Source organism: Apteryx mantelli, chromosome 33 (assembly GCF_036417845.1).
Source record: "Apteryx mantelli isolate bAptMan1 chromosome 33, bAptMan1.hap1, whole genome shotgun sequence".
NCBI lineage: Eukaryota > Metazoa > Chordata > Aves > Apterygiformes > Apterygidae > Apteryx > Apteryx mantelli.
The window spans coordinates 860,838-874,079 of record NC_090010.1 but is presented as its reverse complement, the minus strand read 5'-3'; the positions used below and the strand labels follow the sequence as shown (position 1 = coordinate 874,079).

At 47.5% G+C, this 13,242-nt stretch overlaps 1 protein-coding gene and 1 non-coding gene across 2 annotated transcripts; both read left to right on the top strand.

Annotated features, from left to right (window-relative positions):
• The first annotated feature begins 1,469 nt into the window (after window positions 1-1,469).
• Window positions 1,470-3,703, top strand: LOC106497157 (interferon-induced protein with tetratricopeptide repeats 1-like). The gene is made up of 2 exons (XM_013957973.2): window positions 1,470-1,474; window positions 2,392-3,703. Exons 1-2 carry the CDS (start codon window positions 1,470-1,472, stop codon window positions 3,701-3,703), a joined length of 1,317 nt encoding a protein of 438 aa, XP_013813427.1.
• A 7,782-nt stretch (window positions 3,704-11,485) lies between these two features.
• Window positions 11,486-11,567, top strand: TRNAS-UGA (transfer RNA serine (anticodon UGA)). Its single transcript has one exon. It is a non-coding gene; the product is annotated as a tRNA-Ser (tRNA).
• Window positions 11,568-13,242: the final 1,675 nt, after the last annotated feature.

The window sequence follows — 13,242 nt, the reverse complement described above, 5'->3', positions numbered from 1 at the left end:
CTTGAGAGGCTGCCCTATGTGGCTCTGTTGTTACATACAGAGTTTCATTATGGGCAACTGAAAGAACATGCTTATGTGAGGATCCAAGAATTAGAACTTATTGCTAGTCTAATTAATGCTTTAACAGTCTAATTGAGATGTAGCAAATGGTGATTATTAGTCCAATTACAACAGTGCTAACACTTAATATCCAAATTACTCCATTTCTATTAAAGATTGTTAATAAAATCAATAGACACAAATATCTGCCCAACTCCTCTGGTGTTATCTTCTCCCCCTCCCCACGCATTGTAACAGTGACTCATCAGCATCCTGAATTCTTCCTAAGGAGGAGTACAATGTTGATGTTTTTTTCCTCCTCTTTGCCGGGAGGTGTACGATGTTGAGTTTGATGATTTCTTCTTCCTCATCCAAGGGTCTACTTGGGGCAGTTTTTATATATTTTCTAATGCTGTCTACCCCCGTACTTTCTTCATGGGTCTAGAAATCCATCTTAATCCGTCCAAATTTATTATCTATGATGTGTTTTACCAATGCTCTTTGTTCTCTCTGTCAGCCCTAAGACTGGTTTCACTCATCTGCCAAAGCTGTAGTCCTTTAATGATCAGTAATGGATCATTGGTGAATTGTTTATAGCCCTGGGGCCTCTGGTGTCATCCTGTGCTCACACTTGAAACAATTCAGTGACCACAGAATGACTCCCTGTCATCACTACCTGCTACTTAAGGAAACCTGTTAAAATTATTCCAGGCATAACCCCTGTACCCCACAATTATACAAAACTAAGCAAAATCAATTGCTAAAATCCGCTAGGTAATAGCCAGCTGGTTGCCAGACAGTTGCTATTGTAGGTAAACAGACCAAGCAAACTAAAAAAAAAAAAAGCCTCAAACAGGCCAAGACAAGTCCAGACAAAACCAGCCTGACAAGTCCCTGTTCTGAAGCCTTACAGAGTCAGTACAGAGTCTGTGGCCTTTCACTGGCAGTGAAATACACAGCATATATTATATTATATGTATACACTACTGTATTTACTGGTGTACAAGGCTTCAGAATGTATCCCCTTCTTCAATCGCCTTACCTCTTGTTGCTCTCTGAAAGTTATAATGGAGTGGTGTTTTGCTAATGAAGTCCTTTTCAAGGGGGAGAAGGACTCCAGACCTGAGTCCGGGCCCTGCTGCTCTAATGATGGGGTTTCTTTTCCCACTTATCTGAACACAGGACTCATTTTGCAAGGGAAAGGATATAGCTGAGAGAGAAAGGGAGGGCAGGATACTTTCTTTTCTGGTTCAAGCTGTTCTCTTTCAGTTTTGTTTCCTGAGACAGATATTGGTTAATCAGAGCCTGCCCCTTATGAGAGGACCTTCTCTGTATAAAAGTGATAACTCCCAAATTCCACACTGTCCAGCATACCTGCTACAGTGTGGAAAAGACACAGTCCAGACAGTGTCACTACATTCATAGTGAAGATGGGGTAAGTGCACAGCATCTATTCTTGTAGTGGCTCCCAGCAAGAATAGCTTGGGGCTGGTGGGGCTTAGCATGGTGTCCTGGCTCCCCTTACTTGGTCCCAAGGAGGGTGTACAGAGTAGGCAGGGGAGGGGAAGGAGGTGAGGAAGGGGTAGAAAAGGATGCCTGAATGTCCTGGTTCTTTCACTGGCTCTCAAGTAGGATTGGGAGGGGAGAATGAGGAAGGGCTGCTGCACTATATACTCAGGCTGGGAAACAAAAAGGGTGCCATGTGTATAGTTTCTCCCCAGCTTTGGGAAAGTTTGGGATAGCTGTAAGCTAGAACTCCAACAGCAATTTTAGAGGAAGGGGATCCAATGGTTAGAGAAGGGCAGGGAGCTGCTCCAGGCTGTGGAAGGGCAGTACAATGCCATGGATATATCAGGTAAGAAGATAATTAATTGCTGTCAGATTCCTGCCAGTTTCCTTTCACAGGAACCTTCTCTTGCTGTGTCTAGCAGATGAAGATGCAGTCCATCTCATTCCTCCCCAGGAGGAACAAAGAAATTTTCATCACATGGTCTTGGCTGGCTCTGCCCTTTCTGCTTCTTGCAGTCCATCCCAATGCCTTTGTTTTACTTGCTAAAAAGAGCAGGCCTGGTTCCAGGCATTGGTGCCTCCCTTTTGGAGACCCACAAGCCAGGAGTGGAACCTTCCAGATGGTTGCCTGGAGATGGTTCAATGGGAATGAACATTTATGAGTTCTTTGGTAGCCTGAGTGCAAGGAACTGTTGTGAGTCAATGGGACAGCCCCATCTTCCATCCCTCCCTCCTTTTTGTTTCATGTACAGCTAGGAGCTCCTTTCTCCTCTATGTGTGGGCACCACAGGACCACACACCTCCAGGTGCTGCCTCTTCATGACTCACTTTTTCTTTCTGTAGCAATGAACAACTGCAGGAAAAGCTGGATGCCCTTCAGTGCCATTTCACGTGGGACTTGGGTGTAATAGGCCATGTTGAACCTGCACCTGTCCTGCAGAAGCTGGCTGTTGAAATCAAGCACACCCCCCACCAAAACCAGGTGGCACTCTTGGGCCTGCAGGCATACCTCTACCAGCAGAAAGGCCAGAAAAGAGAGGCCCTGCAAAGTCTTGAAGAAGCTGAAGAGCATCTGAAACAAGATGAGTCAGATGCCTTCTCAGCTCGTTCTTTGGTTATCTATGGAAATTATGCTTGGATCCATTACCTTCAGGACTCTTACACAGAGGCTGAGAGATATCTGGACCGAATTCAGGAACTCTACCCAACTCCTTGGGATGCAGTGATGATCCAGTATATCCAGGCCCAGAAAGGGTGGTCCCTCTTGGCTATCAGAGCCCGTAATGGGGAACGAGCTAGGGAATGCTTTGAGCTGGCATTGATGCTTGAACCGGGGAACAAGCATTTCCAAGCTGGGCTGGGATTGGCTCTTTATGCCTCCTGGATTTACTTCTGGTATCCTGATTTTGCAAAGAAAGCCATAATCCAGCTGGAAAGAACTGTCCTTGAGCAACCAGATAACTACAGAGCCAAGGTATTTTTAGCCAGGCTGCTTGAATCATTGGATGAAGAAAGATCAATTGGCTTGATAGAAGAAAGTGCAGAGAAAAGCTCTGATCCTGAAGTCCTCAAAGGTGTAGCTCTATTCTGGCTGCCACGGTTGGCAGAGCGATCAATTGAGATTTTGCAGCGAGCCCTGCAGCTGGATCCATGCTACCACCCTCTCTACCAAGCCTTGGCCAAGTGCTATAAGAAACAGTGGCTTAATGCAGAGAAAGAAAACAAGGAGAAGATGTTGGAGGCAGGTATCAAGGTCCTTGAGGAAGTTCTTCAGAAATGTCCAGACCTCGACCTCGTGCTCGTAAAGCTGCAATTAGCAGAGTTATATGGTGCAAGAGACCCATCACAGGAAGAGCAGATCTATAAGGAGCTGCAGAAGAGAGAGGACACACTCAGCCTCAGATACCGTCAAGCCCTTTGTCTCTACTGGGGAAAGTTCCTCCTCTACAAGAAGAACGCACGTGTGGCAGCAATCGCAAAGTTTAAGGATGGATACAGAATTCCCCTCCTGACAGGAGAGAGGAAGGAATGCATGCAGAAGTTGAAGCAGCTGTCTTGGCCCTGCCAAAATAGTGAAGGTAATGCTATCTACCGCTTCATCCAAGAGGCTGACCACCAGGGGCCTGCAGAAGTTGCCAGGATTGATGTGGATTGATTGGGAGCCTCAATTCCAGACAAAGGGGGGCATCCTTTTCTCAGATTGTCTGTCTGCCATCTGTCTGATGGCACGCCATCACCCCATTTCGATACAAGAGTCCCATCAGCTTCTTAGACCACCCCATTGCTGGTTGATTAAATATAGGCCTACCCATAGTTAACCGACTACCCCAAATTTACACACCCTGCTCTCATTCCTATTTCTCTGGGAGAAGGAGGGAGGGAAAACAAATCTGAAGAATTTAGCTAACAGGCTCTGAGCAAGATCCTTTGCAGGTGTAGACCTGTGCCATTCCACTGGAGCTAATGGAGATCAGAGCTAAGCTCTGATTAGAGCAGCATGATAAATTAACTCTCTTTAATTACCATCTACCATTTACACCAAATAAGAAGGTGGCCCTTCTTAAGATCACTAACTGAAATATTGTAAACGGGTCTTGGAGAGGGTGAAGCCCTGGCGTAAGACAGATAGATGGTCCCTGTTTGCACAATTGCATTAAATGCTAATGAAGCTGATGATTAGGGGGCATACATTTGTGATTAGATTTGCAGTAACCCTTTGATGTGTGTGTGTGTGCTTGCTCCTGCCTGAACATAAGCAGGGGATCTGCTCTCTCCCAGTGGTGCCCAGTTAAGAGGAATCACTGGGAGCTTTTGTGGCCAATCGGTGGTTTGTAACATTCTTTGATCAATAAACATTTCAAATTCTTTTCCATCTGATTTCTTACATGCAACAGTTGGTATCTCCTTGCAGCCTAAAGGAGCCAGTGTGGCTTGCCAAAGATATACCCTTCTCTTGCCCTACCGCCCCTCATCTGTAGACCAACTCAGACTCCTTTCTTAAGTGTTTTCACTATCCGCTTCCCTCCAGGCTAGTGTCAGATACAGACCTTCCTCTTCAGGGCTCTTGTCTACTTCCATACCCCACTGTGGGATTTGCGTCAGCCCCTTGGGAGCTCCATTCCTCCAAATCTCTACAGCGCAACACATTCCCCTTTCTGTGCTCCCAGTCAAACAGGCTCCCAGCAACCAGTCTCCCTGCTCGTGGGCCCAGCCCCCTCCTCTCCTCTGTTGGCCTTTCCTGTAGCATCTCTCATCAGCTCCCCCGTGATCCACTCCTGGTACGTGTTTTGGTACCCCTGGTGTTGGTACTCATCCTTGTGGGCCACAAGGTGAGTCTGATCCCCTTGAGCTGCATTAAAAGTAGTATTTGTGGAGGGGGGGAAGAGGGGAGGGGTTCCAGGTGAGTTTCAGCTTGGATCATCTCCCTTTGCAGCTGGATGAGCATTTGTGTTGGCATAAGGCTAGAGGCTGGGAGAGAGCATGCAATTCAGCATCAGTGCCAAATCCTGCTAGTGCAAAGTGACTGTGGAACTGCGACTGACCAGTTCTGGCTAGAACATGAACTCTTTGCCCTCTCATGTGGGAGGGAGGGAGGATGGGATAAGTTGGGATGGGATAAGAACAAAATCAAAGGAAAGCATCAAACATGGAAGATGTCTCTATCTGCCTGAGCTGGAGCTGGAGGTGAAATCTGGAATGAACAAATGACCTGAATTATCAGCCTTTTATCAGACCTCGGGGAAAATAAGAATGATACATCATGATGTTAGGGTCACCATTATGAGATTTTTTTTTTTTTAACATATGTAGAGGAAAATTCCCCTAGGGATTGCAGCTTGTTAAAAACAGAGAATTTTCTTTTTAAAGGATTTTTTTTTAATGCCTTCCACAAGTGTCTTCAGTATTTTGGCAGGGAACTTTCTCTGGATACTCTTACAAGTCCATTGCTTGTGGTACAATCGAATCCTAGAAGCCAAAACCTCCTCAAACTTTTGCTGAACAACAAGAGTAATACATACACTGCAAATGTGGAGGTCTGAACAAAAAGGTCTAAGATTGAAAGCCTTACTTCCTCATCCCAGGGGTCCTGAGAGTGCCAGTAGCACTTGCATAGAGGAAGTTTTTTAAAAGGCGGATGATGAGAATGGAAGACCTTGGGGGAGGATTACTGGTTGCAGTGTGTGTGTAAGTGTTGCCAGGAATGGAGCATGCTTTAATTTTTCACCTTAATCTCTTCAGCTCAGTCACCTCCCAGATCACCTCTGCTAATTTCATTTCATGCCATTGCAGATGAAGTTTGCAGGCAGCAATATCTGTCACAGCATCTCTGCTCCTTCTACTAATCTGCTCACAGATGCAGAACAGCCATTTTCTTTCCTTGCTTTAATGACAAGCATGGTTTGGAGTGGTGCTATTAGCTGGGTGGAAGGGATTATATATAGTATAAGTGTAGGGGTGAAATATCACAGGGAAAAGTTCAACAGTTTTCTTTCTGGTATGCTGGGCTGGGGTGGTCAGTGAGCTGTTAAGTGGTCTGAGCTCACACAAAGTTGTAGGGTTTCGGAGAAAAACTCAGGTCCAAATTAAAGACAAAAAAAGGAATTAATCTCAGTGGTTCTAATCTGTGGGCATGTTGTTTTCCCTGTTCCTTCAGAAAGTGACTAGTTTTGAGCTAGTTATAAGCCTGAGATTAAATGATCACAAAGGCTGTGCAGCACCACTCGTAGAGAAGCTACAGTGGCTTTGATGTACTGATCTGTCTTGGATAGTAATGCTGAGTAATGCTGGGCTTGACAGGCTAATGGAAACAGAGCCAGTAGTTTCAAATCAACTAAGCTGCACTTGCAGATTAGCTCCTCCAAAAGATCACTCACAAGCCAGAGTTACAGAACATGCCACAGTGCATCTGTAAGCTGCAAGATCAGGATGCTGGTTGCTGTTGGGGCGAGTATACATGTGTCAAGAGCATGGATAGGCTTTGTAGCTAATCAGTAAGCATGCCACTGAATGGATTAGAATAGGTAATGTATGGAAAGAAAAGCACAGCTGATAGATGTTGGATGCTGACTGCTGGACAGTGAGTCTTCCTGATTGTTGGTCAGCACTCAGGCAGCTTTGTGTTGCTCGGCTGTCATAGCAAGATACATGCAGCGAGTATGATGCTATCCTGTGTAGTACTGTCTTGGTCTCTGCTGACAAGCAGCTTGGCAGAGTCTGCTCTTGTTGCCGTTTGTAGTGCTATTATGTGCTGAAAGAAACCTCAAATAGTTCTTTATTTTGCTCCCTTTCTCCAGGAGTGACTTCTATAGCTTTGAGGGAAGTGCAGAGGCACCACTCAGGTAATTTCATCCGCCGTGCATGGGGATGTCTTACTTTTCTGCTTTGTAACCAGTGCTACCACATTAAAAGGGCTGCTGGGAGTGAGATCAAACCTGCCTCAGCTCCTCAAATAAGATCTTAGCCACGACACTGCAAACAGGATAAGCAAGAAAAAAGGGAGCTGGGTGCTTCCCAGCAGGTCCATTGTCCAACTGAGGTGGTGAATGGTGGGGTGTTACTGTTGCCTGGAGCCTAAAGGACTGGAAAATGTGTGCAGGGACAGCAGTATGCTCACAGTTGGCTACAGCAGCTCTTGGATCCAGCAACTGACAACCCACAGGATCATCCCATGCACTGGCCTTGTGTCCTGGTATGACATTCCCCACCCCCTTGCTGCATATGTCAGGCCACTCCAGGTCATGGGCCAATATAGAGTTGTTGTGGGTGCCACTGCCCATTCCTCCCTCTTTCGTGTCCCCTCATTGCCTCCAGCGTGTGCAGTTATTCTCCTTGCTGCACTCAAGAACAGTGTCCTGAAGGGGCCCCTTCCACACCAGAACAGAAACTGTTATAGAAGAAAAAAGGGTGGTTGTTATTGCCTCCTTTGCCAGAGAGAGAAAATGTATCACATTGGAGGTAGGTAGGGGCCACCACCACCAAATTTCTCCTTGCAGCAATGCTTGAAATGCTTGTAGTACTCACAGAGCTCTTAAGGGAAACTGCAACATGTGGTTATCTCTTGCACCCCTTCTGGGAAATCAGCACGCTCAAATACCTCTCTGAAGTGCCTGAAGTGCCTGTACACAAATGCATACAGCATGGGGAATAAACAGGAGGAATTAGAGATCCGTGTGCAGTCACAGATTATGATCTCATTGCGATTACGGAGACATGGTGGGATAGCTTGCATGACTGGAATGTCACCATGGATGGCTAGAGGCTCTTTAGGAAGGACAGGCCAGGAAGGTGAGGAGGGATAGTCGCCCTTTATGTGAGAGAGCAACTGGAATGTATTGAGCTCTGCCTAGCGGTGGATGATGAGTGTGTCGAGAGTTTATAGGTAAGGATTAAAGAGCAGGCTAACATGGATGATACTATTGTGGGTGTTTGCTACAGGCCACCTGGTCAGGAAGAGAAAGTGGATGAGGCCTTCTACAGATGGTTGGAAGCATCGACAGTACTGTGTCCAGTTCTGGCCCCCCCCAGTATGAGAGAGACATGGAGCTCCTGGACTGAGTCCAACAGAGGGCCGCAAAGATGATGAAGGGACTGGAGCATCTCCCATATGAGCAAAGGCTGAGAGAGCTGGGACACTTCAGCCTGGAGAAGAGAAGCCTTAGGGGGTGATCTTATCAACATGTATAAGTACCTGAAGGGAGGGTGTCAAGAGGATGGGACAGACTCTTTTCAGTGGTGCCCAGCGACAGGATGCTAGGCAATGGGCACAAACTGCAACACAGGAAGTTCTGTCTCAACATGAAGAAAAACTTCTTCCCTGTGCGGGTAACTGAGCCCTGGAACAAATTGTCCAGAGGGGTTGTGGACTCCCCATCCTTACAGATATTCAAAAGCCCTCTGGACAAGATCCTGGCCAACCTGCTCTACGTGACCCTGCTGGAGCTGGGGGACTAGAGTTGGACTAGATGATCTCCAGAGGTCCCTTCCAACCTCAACCATTCTGTGTGTGTGCGTTGTGTGTGTGTTCCCCAAGAACAAGTTGGACAGCAGGACCAGGAGAGCAATGTGCACTTGTCCATCCAGCAAGCTTATAGTCCTGGGCAGTGTGTGTGGCACCCTGGCTCAGCCACGACAGGTTGCTTGAGGCTGCATTTGTGATTGATGCCTGTCCAAAGAAGGTGAATGTGGGTGATGCTTCATGTAATTTGTTTGCTACTGCTAATGGCTGGAGAAGGAGCGGTGTAGGCCCACCGGAGTATCCTTAGGCAACCCAGATGGAGTCATCAGGACTGCCTTTTCTGCCGGAAGTGAGGACCTGGCTCTCTTTTTCCCCATACCTTTTCTAAGTAAAGCAGGTCAATAAAGGCTCCAAGCTCTGCATCCTAGACTGGTTCTTCTGGTTTGAAGACTTCTGTTGGGCCCTCTTGCGTATGCAGGGGAACAACAACAAACTGCAAGTGCAATGAACACAAAGCCCGTCACAGAGCCTCTCCTATCTGCCATGCTTACACGAAGGAAAGCAATGACACTCCCTGTCTTGTGCAAAACAAACTCTGGGCAAACGGGGATGAGTTGGGCAGTGCAGATGGGCTCCCTCCTAGGGCTGGTCTATTCTGCTCTGTACTGCTGAAACTGGGATTTCTCTGAGACGTGATGTTGGGATCCTCCTGGGATCAAATTGTCCCTGGGAAGAATCTCCTCTCAGGCTCAGAGAGGTTCCTCTTTGGCAATGGTCAGCCTCCACCCACTGCTACCTTCCAGCCCCACACAACTCCTTCACACTATGCTGGCTCAGCTCTTTGTGCAGCCACAGTATGACCCCAAGCAAGGAATCGATTCAGCTGAAAAGTCTTTTCTTTTCAGGATTTTTTTTCTCAGCTGCAGGAGATCCCCAGTTTGGTCAGACACAGGCTGTACTAAGAGCTGTGCAGAGGCAATGTGGAGGAGGGAATGAGGCTGTTAAATTGGGCTCCACTATTGAGAATTTCCTCATGGACCAACTGATGCCTAATGAAGATAATCCACCTTCCCCCCATCCCTGTGCCATGCTGCACTTCCCCTTGTACAAGTGTTTGTATGGCCATGTGGCAAATGAGACTGAGGAACTGATTCAAGTTAAAGCAAAACAGCAGTGGCAGCTAGTGGCAGCCTGAAAGTGATCTTTAATTGTCAAGGGTTTTTAAAAACAAGCAGATCACTAAAGAGAAAACATGTATGTAATTCAAAGTAGATCTTAACAGACCTTCTCCTGAAAGGACTTGGATTGGAGCTCTCCTGATTTCTAGCTAAAGAGAGCTGGAAGACAGTAACTGGTAGGGTGGAGACAGAGAGACAAATGATCATCAGCAGGCATTAGTACCTGGATCGTGTAAGCGTCTCTGGGAGTGCTGAGGACAGAAGAAGGGCTGTGGAAAGATTTTCTAGTGCAACAGAAGTGCAAACTGTCAGGGCTATAAACATGATCTCACCCGGGGCAAAGATGTATGCAAACAGGTCCAGGAGTAATCTGTATCAGGCTCCCGGAGGTGTTGGTGCTCACTGACATGAAGTCAGCCCTGATGGAGGGCCAGCATCTTCTATGCTGGTGCAGCCTGCCTTGTGCCAGGATTGAGCTGGGCTCTCAGCAAGCATCAGGAAACAAGCCCCTGTGTTTCAGAGGACATCCCCTCATTTGCGCAGCTCCAGTGCCACCATGTGGCCCTCCCAGTTCATAGGATCACAGGATAATTTAGATTGTAAGGGATCTCAGGAGGTCCCTAGTCCAATCTCCTGCTCAAAGCAGGGTCAGCCATGAGGTCAGGCCAGGTTGATCAGGGCTTTATCCAGCCTGGTCTCGAAGGTCTTGAAGGATGGGGACAGTGCAACTTCTCTGGACACCATGATCCAATGCTTGAATGACCTCATGGTTAAAAATCCTATACCTATTGGCTCTTGCCTACCCACCACGCACTGCTGTGTGTTAGCCTGACTGTCTCATTGACAACCTCCCTATGATTACTGGAAGGCTGCTGTTAGGTCCTCCCAAAGTTGTCTCTTCTTCCGGCTGAAAAAAACAGTTCCCTCACCCTCTCCTCCACAGGGCCTGTGCTTCAGACCACTGACCATCTTGGTTGGCCTCAGCTGAACTCCTCACAGTTTACCAACGCTTTCTTTTATTGGGGGACCCAAATCTAAATGCAGTATTCTAACTATGGCCTGATGAGTGCTGAGTGGAGGGGCATAATCACTTCCTTCAATCTACTGTCTATGCTACTGTGTTCAGGCAGCCCAGGATGCTGTTGCCCTTCATCGCTGTCAGGGCAAACTGCTGGCTCATGTTCAGTTTGTGTGCATGAAGACCCCAGGTCCTTTTCAGCAGAGCTGCTCCCCAGCCAGTCAGTCCCCAGCCTGTACCAGTGCAGGGAGTTCTTCCTGCCCAGCTGCAGGACTTTGCATTTGTCCTGGTGCAATTTGTCTCAATCGGGAGTCACTTTCCAAGGGTTTAGTGCATTTCTGCCAAAGGAGGGAAATATGGAGGATCATTCCCAGACAGGGGAGGCCAGTGAGGATTGTTCCCTTGCAACAAGGTGTCTGTTAGTGTGACAGCACTGGAGATCAGATACAGAGCTCCTCCCTGTGCGTCTCTCAGGATGCTGCACAGCAGGACTGTATTGTGATCCCCACTGGACAAATGCTCAGGCTCTTTTCAGAGGGCCATCTTGGCAGGTACTGCAGATGATCTGCAGTTTCCCGTGGCTCCCGAAAATCTCTACCTCAGCTTGAGCACTGTTTTCATTACTCTCACCCCTAGCTCTGCTGCAGGGAGCACAGGCTGTTTAAAGAAGTAGCAGGGTCACTGCATGATGTGGCCAACACTCAGGATGGGCAGTGTCCAGGGTGAGTAGCAGGTATTTTTGCATCCTTGAAATTCTCTCTTTTAAAGCTTTTCAGCTACCAGGGTGCTGTGATGGCCGAGTGGTTAAGGCGTTGGACTTGAAATCCAGTGGGGTTTCCCTGCGCAGGTTCAAATCCTGCTCACAGCGAGAGGTTTTACTGCCAGGCTGTGCTGCTGGTTGTTCAGTTCTCAGGAGCAAAAAGGGTGAACATGAAATGAAAGGAATTCAAAGAAATGAATGTTGTGGGATCCAAACAGTTGATCTCTGAAAGAGGAGAAAAGCTTCAGCATGCTGGACCCCGCAGAAATACTGGCGATGTTTTATGTTCCTTGAAAATAAATTCACTACAGTCAGCATAGCCTCTCTGAAGACACTTGCTTGAATGATGGAGGAAGATCAGGTCAGATCCATCAGTACACTGGACTAACCATCCCAGATGTTCACAACCTGGCATAAGTTGGTGGGTTACAAGAGCAGGAATGTACATTGACATGTTGTCAAAAGAATTTGTCTGAGGTTAACACATCACTTTTCTGAAACTGGGAGACAGGGGCAGGTGGGTAAGAACAGCTTTGCCAACAAAAGGGACTTTCAGGCTGCCTTAACAGAAACCAACATGTAGCCCCTCATTTTTCATTTCAGAAAATGGGAGTTGAAACCACAGTCGTTGCCTGAGAAGGTCATTGCTGCTCTGTGGAGCCTAATGAGACTTGGGTGTATATATATTTTTTATATATATATATAAATATATATATATATAGGGTATATACATATTCCTGGACAGCAGAAACTGAACACAAGGACTGAGGACAAAGCCAGTTCTGCATGTCCTTAAAGCACAGCTCCTGTGACTGACCTTCCCAAGCCACACTGACATGTGTTGCTCATCTTGGCCTTCGGCTCTCTTCAAATGGGATCCCATGTGCCCGGCTCACAGCAGCCTCTGCCAGGATTTCAGCATCCCTGGCCAACTTAAGGCCAGGCTAGTAAGTGCCACTTTGGGTGGTTACTAGCTGTTGGCTGGAGCTGGCATTTGTTAGGGTCCCTGTAATCTGAGTGTGGCCCTTGGTGCTGCCAGTCAGTGCTGCAGAGGAATTGCAGCAGAGCTCACTGTGCCAGGATATTGTTTTCAGTCTCCAGGAGCTGCTGGGGCTGATCTATACTCCAGGGTGCTAACACAGCTGAACTGTCATTGTGAGTAGGCTATGGACATGGTTTGTGGCATGCTCTAACTAAAACTTTGTGTGAGCCAGAAATAGCAGAGATTGTGCAAAGCTGTGATGGGGGACGTGAAAGCCAACACAGGGAGGGCCTGGCAGAGGGGCTACCCTGGGACTGGGGATAATTGGTAACATGTTTTATGTCTCAGCCCTTGGTCTGCGAGATGAGGGAACCCCTGGGACGGATAGCACCTGTTTGATTGGAGCTGATTATGTGTCAGCACTGCCCAATGACATGGTCCCTTACCATGGCAGTGAGAGAGTTGGGTGAAGCTCTGGCAGGAAGGCAGACTGAATCTTTCCTGAGAATAACTCACTGTGCTTGAGGAGAAAAGGCCCCTGGATGAAGAGCAGGAAGAGCAGATCCAAGCAGAGAGTCTGGAGCACTGGGAAAGCACCGAGAAGAGAGCCACAGGGTGGCTGACCCTGCTTTGAGCAGGAGGTTGGACTAGAGACCTCCTGAGATTCCTTCCAATCTGAGTTATCCTATGATCCTACAAGAGACAACGCTTTACGCAGAGAGATAGCAATGTGTCTGCTACCACAGTAGGAAGATACAAGTCCTTGCAAGGACTTGCAACTCAGTGCAAGGTACAACAAGG